Raw genomic sequence first — 9,332 nt, forward strand, 5'->3', positions numbered from 1 at the left:
TTTTCAAACTGAACAAACTGGTTGATTTCGCATCAGTTTTTACAAATACATGACCAGTTAATATACAGTTGTTAATACAGAAATTGTGAATTTATATTAGTTTTAGGGTTTTTTTTATAGAGTGATACAATAAATTAAGAAGAATGTCTTTGTATTTGTCAGTTTTCTTAACATCGGTGTATGATAGTTCTGCTTCACAAAAGGTGATTTTGTAAATAATACTACAACATTTATTAATTTAGAAATATGCTTTAATATCCATTAAAGGGTAATGAATTTTTATAATGCTGTGGGAGGATTAGTTATTATTGATTAAATACTACAGGTATATGTTCACTTCAGGAGTTTTTTTTTTACAATAACCAATAAAAAAGAAACACAAAATCATTAATATATAGTTGCTTTATTTCAGTGTTTGAAATAATAATAGTTGTTTTTAAAAACACATTGATTAACTCATGGACATCTTGATTGTGTTTTAATACACAATACTGAGCTGAACACATGGATTAAAGCCACAAGCTGACACATGGACACACTGTACACACCTGTAATGTGGGCTCTGTGGAATTAAAAAATTATAATTAATTTATTATTGGCTTTTAATTGCAAACAATTGATAGTATAAATTAAGAGAAAATGTAATGTAATTTCCAATAGATAGATGGATAGATAGATAGATAGATAGATAGATAGATAGATAGATAGATAGATAGATAGATAGATAGATAGATAGATAGATAGATAGATAAACAACTAAACACACAACTAAATAAAACCTTGTTGTTTATCTGTAAATATGACAATATATTTCTGGAGCCTGTGTGAATTTGGATACTTATGACATGCAGTTAAACGTGTTGAAATGTCCCCCATGCAGCCACTGTGAGTTCAAGTTCAAATACAGTTGTCAACCAACAATAACGCTTAAAACATCTTCCAAGAACATTTTAGCTGTTTTGTTTTTGTGTATAGTCTACGTACTGTTCGGCAGTAGGTCATTTCTCCCGTTATACATCACAACCCCTGGTGGGTAGAAGACAAGGCCAGGGTCGGGTGTGCTGAGTGGCAGTACAGAGCGCGCCTGTTTCTCGGGATCTGGTTTGCTGCAAGCTGTGAAGGGTCGCGTGTTTGTAGTGGAGGGTGATGCGATCTGCCAAAAGAGCTCCTTGAGCGCTCTCCTGAACTCTCTCCTCATGAGGCAGTAGAGCAGCGGGTTGAGGCAGCTGTTGGAGTGCGCTAGGCACACGGTCACGGGGAACACGTAAACCTGCGCCGTGTAGTACTCGTAGCTGAAGTGCACGGCGTTCAGCTTAATCAGGATACCCCAAGTTGTCAATGCCTGGTTAGGCAGCCAGCACAAGAAGAAGCACAGCACCACGATGGTTACGGATTTTGTCACTTTGGAGCGCCTTCTTGCGCCCGACGCGTTGGCACGCTTGTGGGTTACGAAACGCAGCAGTAGCAGGTAGCACACTGAGATGATCCCAAAAGGCACCAGAAAACCGAGTAGCACCTTCTGGAGGTGATAGAGACCTAGCCAGAACTGCGCGTCGCCGTTGCGATCCGGGAACTTAACCAAGCACAGGTCCTCGTTGGACACAGTGGCTGTGGTGGAGAAAATGGCATGTGGCAACGCGGCCACGACTGCTGTCGTCCAGATCAAGGCGCTGACGCAGCGCGCAGACGGGCGCTTGCGCCTGCGTCCGCTCTTAAGCGCTGACGCTACGGAGCGGTACCTCGCCACACTCATGGCAGTCAGGAAAAACACGCTGGCGTACATACTGGTAGCTGTGACATACGAGACGATCTTGCACATCGCCCTGCCAAAAGGCCACGTAAAATCCAAGGCGTTCTCCACCGCCCAGAACGGCAGCGTGAGCACGAACTGGAAGTCGGTCACCGCAAGCCCGGTCACGAACAGGTTAATGGACGACTTTTTCCACGCGTGTTTAGACTTCATGAGGTGCAGCACTAACAGGTTACCGACCAAACCGAGCGCGCACACGACCGAGTAAATAGTGGAGATGAGGATGCGCAGAACGGCTGAGCCATCGCTCACCAAGTCGCTTCGTTCCGGGATGTCAGCCCATGAGTGGTTCGCGCTTTTGTTGAGCAGAAAACTTGCGTTGCGCTCCGTAATATCATCGCGCATTCCCAGGCTGTGCTGCATCGCCAAAGCTCATCGTATCCGCTCGGTGCTCAGTGTTAACACTTGTAGTTTCATACTCCACATGTCCGGATTAAACAGTTCAGACACCACAGAGATCTAAAACACAACACAAAATTAGAATCAGAGAAAGCGGGGAAAAAACAAAGATGTTAAAACATTCCTGGTACTCCGAAGAAACCCTGTTGTAAGTTTCGGAATCGTTTGCGCTTTTGAAAGAGATGAGCTGAGATCTGTCCCACTCTCAGTCTCTCTACGTCTCTGTCTCCATGTGAGCTGCACTTTATGGTCCACGCTCCGTTCTGTGCAGCACGTTTTTATGGACACGCGTAGCAGTGGATTGGACACGCGCGTTTACGCACCAGCGCACCGCTGCCCAACGAGCTTTGTGGGCATTGCCAACAGATCTCAACCTTTAACTCAAGGCTTGGTATCGGTTTATCGAAAGATTGTATGTCAGGTTTGGATTCGAAGAGAACAGACAATGTACAATGTACAATTGTACAATTCCAGTTACCTGCTATTAGTAATGCGCAGTTGTGATTCTTTCATTTTCTTTTCACCTGCTTTGTTCTATCTTAAAGCCACGACTTTATTAGATGCCATGTTCCCAAAATGTGTATGCCTACAAGCTTTTTCTTTTCTCTATTATAGAGTAATGATTTATATTTATTTATATTTATTTAGAGTAATGATTTATTACACCTCATGTGTTCTCAAGGGTTCTGTCCTTGCCACTGTTCCCTCTGAGTTGCTCATTAGAGTTCTAAATGTACATAATATTTATGATAATATTTATAATTAAATGCACTACTCAAATGCTATATTAAAGGAGCACTAAAAACACACACACCAAATGAAATAAACACACAATGTAAAGCTGAAGTACACAGATGTATTTAGAATGCATATTTTTCCATGTATTATATCTTCGGCTATTTTTTCTGTGCATTGGTTTTATTTGTTTGTTTGTTTTCACCAGAAAAAAATATCTTGGGATATCTTGGTGGAGATCAAACATCTGGACAAAGATAGCATTGTCTTCCAGTTTTGTCCTTTTTGTTGTGTGTGTGTGTGTGTGTTTGTGTGTGTGTGTGTGTTTGTGTGTGTGTGTGTGTGTGTGTGTGTGTGTGTGTGTGTGTGAGAGAGAGAGAGAGAGAGAGAGAGAGAGAGAGAGAGAGAGAGAGAGAGAGAGAGAGAGAGAGATCCAGTGAGACAATAAAATGTTGTTTAATTATGGTAGGTCACTGATGAAGATGAGCTTGAATTAATAATTACATTATAATTAGAGATGCATTAATACTGACACTGGTATCATATATTGGTTTGAACCCATACTCATTTATTCATACTCATAAAAATTCCCTGATACAACCAAACAATATCATGTGATACAACATGATGTAAGCCGCATATAAGCCACATAAACTCAATCTTACCACAAAATGAAGACGATTATTAACACAAAGCAAACTGCAAACAACCGACATCTTCTTATAATACAAGTAACCTGATTACTAAACTCTTAAACTTAAAAGCCTGGTGTGCTGGTAGTGCAACAAAATCACATTCACCCTGTTGTCAGAGTATCACAAGTGGCCATGATACCACATAGTTGTGATTCTGCACTACTGGGAGCTAATAGAGCTAAATCATTCTCTCTGTGTGTGAGAGATTAGCATACACAATCGCAAACAGGAACACTAACCAGCTGTGGTGTGGACATCTGTGAGCTCGTGAAAGTTAAACAAAGCAGATAGCTCTTTCTCTGAATGTGTTTCATTACCCTGTGATTCAAATGTTTCAGAGGAAGCAAGGAACGTAGTCTTGAACATTCCAAGTTGGTAGCTGTTGTATGATAAGGAAGAGCTGACTGGAGGGTGGGAATTAAAGAATGATGATACTTGGGCAAAAACAAAGGCCCAGAAAAAAAACATAGAATGCTAGCATCAGTATTTTTCTGTTATTTACCTTAAATATCTCTGACTTACACTGTGAGATTCTAAAGCAATGAAGACAAAACTGCACTCTCCTTAGAGCCTTACAGAAGTACTTTTATGAGGTGAAAAGAAACCTGCTGTTCTCCGCAGCAACACTCGATACAAGGTAATCTTGCTAATGCACTTCATTTCTAATAAGATATAAAACATGAGCCTAGCACGTGTACATGGCAGGTTGGATGTCCAATTTTCTCATGAAGTGCCTGTCTATTTGCAGGTTCTCATTTAATCAAAACAGATCCTCAGGTTTAATTAATTGATCTTTTACTCTTGCTTGGTTTAAATTAAAACCTTCAGCTACACTGACACTTCCAGGAGAAGATTAGACAGCACTGAGAAACGGCACAGCACCCAGGATGAAAAAGTACGGATTCATTTTGGAAGAAGCTGAAATCAATTTGTTCTTTCTTTCAACTAATAATGATTTCTCTCTCTCTCCCACGTGAACTAAATTCTTATATTTTAAATACTTTTATCCTAGAAAAGCATTCTTTAAAGGTTGTCTAAGGTTTTATTTGTTAAAGAAAGTGGTTGTGCTCAGAACTCTTACTGATATTGGTATCCTCTTTAATAGGGTTCTATATATAACTATGTCTCTGTCACAATGTGTTTGTTTACTGAGTAGAACACTAAGATTACTCTCTTACCACTTAACACAGAACCTGTTAGAAATACTTTTTTCTAAAAGTGTATTTTATGAGTTTTTTATATTCTGCTTGCAAATTTTGGAATAGCTTTCCTGGCAGTATTTGGGGCTCAGACACTCTGCCAGTTTAAACGTTGATTAAAGACATATCTTTTTAGTCAGGCATATACATAATTCTTCCCATAATCTTTTGCTCTAGTACATCTGATCAAATGCACATTATCATCTAGTGCTTGCTAATATTATGAACATCAGCTATGCTAATTCCTCTCCACTGCTTCTCTTTTTCTACCCACCCCGAGGCATACAGAGCCTGTACCCGCTCCAGTTGTGTTCTGGGTCATGAAGTATTCGGACATTCTAAAAGGAGATACCAACTACATGTGGCCCTTAAGGACAACAGCCTCCTTGTCAATACATAGTTGCCAGACTGTGTATTTATAATCACACCCCCCCCAATGAGGAAGAGGTTCCCTTTTGTGTCTGGTTCCTCTCAAGGTTTCTTTTTTTTTCCATCTGAGGGAGTTTTTCCTTGCCTCAGTCTCCTCAGTCACCTCAGGCTAGTTCATTGGGGATAAATTCAAACAAATTTAAATATAAATTTAATATTAATCTTGAACGTTTGTATTATATTAATCTTTGTATTATATTACTTTTTTTTTAATTATTTCTGTAAAGCTGCTTTGAGACAATGTCCATTGTTAAAAGTACTATACAAATACATTTTAATTGAATTGAATTGAATTGATTTAGGACATTTCAGCTAATGTGTTTAAGCAAGCTGTACATGCTCTAAACATTTAGATCTTACTATGTTCAGCATCTCAGGTTTTCTGTGGGATCTTACATAACATTTATAAACATTCCTGCAGCATTGTTATGTTTGGTTGTAGGAACAATACCATTAAAATAACTTGAGGAACTGCTGTTTGAGAAATGTTCTAATATTGAATAATTAGTGTTTTTTATTTGGACTAAAGATTTCGATCATTCTTTCTCAACTTGTTAAAGCATCACCTCTGTCCAAAATAATTCTTCAGCTGTTCTTAGCTTGGGATCTTCACTAAAATGAGAATGTGAGAATGTTCTACATGATTATACATGTTCAGAAGTGAAGTAAATTGGTCAATTCCAATCAGTTTTATTTTGCATAGCACTTTTAAAAATGTACATCGTCTCAAAGCAGCTGTACAGAAATCTAAAAATTGGTTGTGAGGAAAATTTCTCAGAGGAACCAGACTCTGAAGGAAACCAATCCTCATTGCTGTGGTACCAAAAAGTGTGATTATAAATAATGTTCTTCCTACAACTGTATATAATCAAGTGCAGATGTGAACCCAGAAGATTTTGAGCAACATATAAAGCAGCATAATGTCTGAATCCATTATATATTTATCACTAATTCTTCCCTGTCAAAGCCATCAGATGTTCAGTGGTGGAGATGAAATAGCAAAACTGACTGCCACAACAGCAGTTCAAAGCTGTTGCCATAGTTTCCAAGTGGTATCCATAGCAGTCACATATATCACATATATAGTCCACATGGGTCACTATGTAATGAACAAAGTGTAACGTACAGCAAGTTGTCAATTTATCTAAAATATTCCAGCATGACTTCTTTGATTAAGGAAGCTATCCAATGCTAACCAATGCTAACCAAAATTGCAGGACATATACACTCTGTCAGACTCGACAGCCATCATTAAGCTTCAAACTTGTCTCATAACCTCAAAAGCTCTTACCATACGTTTGAACATTATTATTTTTTAAGTTCTAAAATAAGACAGTTCCATTTCTCTGTGCAGCACGTGTTAAGCGAAGCTCCTTCTAAGTGTCACTCATCCTGTTATCTATAATTAAACATCACAGGGAGTCAGACTCCCAAAGCAAAAAGAAAGACTGAAAACTGAAGACTGGGATAACAGGATGTCAGACACAATATTGCTATCAATATCGTGGATACTGCCACAATATTGTGGATAACATGACATGGATGGATAGATAGCAATGGATAGATAGATTTTCAATTTTATTTTATAGGTATTTTAAAAACAGACATTGTCTACAAATCAGCTTTTTATAAATCCAGATAAATAATTTGAAATGTATTCCTAATGACAAAGTAAGAGCTCATGAAACCTTTAGTCAGAGGTGGGAGTAATTCACACATGTGCAAGTCCGAGTCAAGTCTTAAGTCATGAATGTCAAGTCAAAGTCAAGTCGAGTCAAATTTGCGACTTAAGTCTGACTCGAGTAAAGTCATATGACTCGAGTCCCCCATCTCTGCCTTGAGTGCAACCAGACTCAAATGGTAGCACATCTTCCTCAGGTACAGATAGTGCAGTTACAATTCATTTCCCTTATATAACTATATACTATAGAGTCAAGCAGTGCCAAGTGTGGACAAATGAACTTGTGTGCTGCTATCATAGACTTTAGCTTTAACTTTAAGACTTATATCACACCAAAGTTATCAACGTTTCACTGATACTGGAACAATAAATCACAATTGCAATCTTTGGCTATTCAATAAAGAACATAAAGTACATAGCCATGTTTTCAGTGTGGTAATCTAACGAGTTATATACATTAATGTTTACTTATTATATACATCATTTATGTACATATATATACATACATACAATTTGTTATGGATGCATGAAGGAAAATGCATTATAAAGGTCAACAGTAGGTGGCAGTGATAAGACAACATTCATTCCCCCAGTCATTACCCTTAATAAATGCTTGACTTGCTTTCTTGATCTAATTTCTTAACTCATACATTCACAAACAGGACATGAACTGTATTCTATGGTACAAACACTGTCCCTATGATGGATCCTAGGGTTAGGGTTATGCTATACTTGCCCTTTTAATTAATGGGTGCATTGCACTTTTAAAGTTCATTTAAAATGCACAATCACACATTTACATTCATAGAACAGAATGGTCAGAAAGTGTGTACAGTAGTGTACTGTAGTTCTCTAAAGTTTATATAAGGTTATTTTAAAAGCATGATAAGGTGAATTTTTCATATTTGTTTAACATTTGTGGCATGTCACTTCTTTGTAACAGTAAGAGTTTAAGCTGTACTTTACACTTTAATTTGATTTCTTTTTCATTTTCTCTCCTTAACTTTAAGAGGTGTTTGAGTCCCAAACACTAATTGGAAGGCTGTTCTATACAGTAACTGTGTTGATCTGCAAGACAAGACTGCTGTAGCCTTCACTATTCAAACAGCCTGCACCATTTAATCAAAGTAGTTTTGTCATATCATAAAAGACCAGAAGTTTAATCATGTACTGCACAATAAGACCATTTAGTGCTTTACAGGTCAGTTGTAGTATTTTATAATTACTGCAAAAGCCCAGCAATAGCTTCCAGATCCAGACAGTAAGGCTTTACAATAATCCAACATAAAGGAAACAAAATGCATATTTTTGTGGTGACATTATATTTTATATCTTAGCTATATTTCTGAGCTGTCATATTAATATTATCATGTGCTTTAAAGAAAGACTAGAGTCAATAATTACACTGCTGCACATGATGTAACAGAAATGTCCTCCTGAGAAATCAGATCACTTACTTCTGGCCGCATGTGGTCCTACAGGTACATCTGTCTTGTCTGAATGAAGTAGGAGGAAGTTAATAAGCACCCACTAAATAATGTCCTTTCTACATTCCATGTAATAAACTAACTTACAATCTGTGAACAAATCGGTCCCAGAGGTCCTATTAGCTCTTGAATTTGAAAAGAAAAGTAACCTTTTAACACCTACACTTCAACTTGATGAATAATGAATGGCTATGTCTTGCAGTTTAACAAAAAGTACTGTGAAAATGTCTATTCTTGTGTCAGTTAAATATTGGATATTGTTTGTAGCACTTTAGTTACAAAATGAATATGATGAATGATGAATATTAAGAACTGATTTCATTACATTTATAGAATTATTTTTTTAATATTTCCTTTATGAGGCGAAAATAGATGCATGAAAGCATGAAACAGAAGGCTGAGACAGATACAACTACATTTAATAGTACATAAATATCCAGGCAAGGTCGAAAACAGGCTTAGGGCAGCTGATCAACAATCAGGACAAACTACACAATGACTAAATACATGAATCAAGAATAAAAGCATAGTCAAACCAGAACAGAATAAAAGATGAACAAGCTCAGTAACAGTAGATGCACAGGCCAAACTGAGGTATACTTTATATTATATATTGTTGACATGGTTACTTTACATTACACTGTAATACCCTCTCATAGACACTGACTATTTATACCTGTATAATTATATATTATCTATAACCTATTTATACCTGTATAATTTTATCTATATATATTGTCCATACTTATTCATCCCTTGTTATCGTTCACAAGAACTTACCTATGTATTACTACCACCTGGACTACAATTGTATCTTTTGTTGTTGTTGTTGGTTTTTTTTGTTTTTGGACATTTACTTATTTTCAGCAGGGACATATCTGTTCTCATATCTATATA

At 37.3% G+C, this 9,332-nt stretch overlaps 1 protein-coding gene across 1 annotated transcript; it reads right to left on the minus strand.

Annotated features, from left to right (window-relative positions):
* Positions 1-387: 387 nt before the first annotated feature.
* rxfp3 (relaxin family peptide receptor 3) lies at positions 388-2,608 on the minus strand. Its single transcript, XM_027139885.2, has one exon. The coding sequence runs from the start codon at positions 2,171-2,173 to the stop codon at positions 977-979; it is 1,197 nt and encodes a 398-aa protein (XP_026995686.1). The 5' UTR covers positions 2,174-2,608; the 3' UTR covers positions 388-976.
* Between the last annotated feature and the right edge of the window lie 6,724 nt (positions 2,609-9,332).

This window comes from Tachysurus fulvidraco, chromosome 21 (assembly GCF_022655615.1).
Source record: "Tachysurus fulvidraco isolate hzauxx_2018 chromosome 21, HZAU_PFXX_2.0, whole genome shotgun sequence".
NCBI lineage: Eukaryota > Metazoa > Chordata > Actinopteri > Siluriformes > Bagridae > Tachysurus > Tachysurus fulvidraco.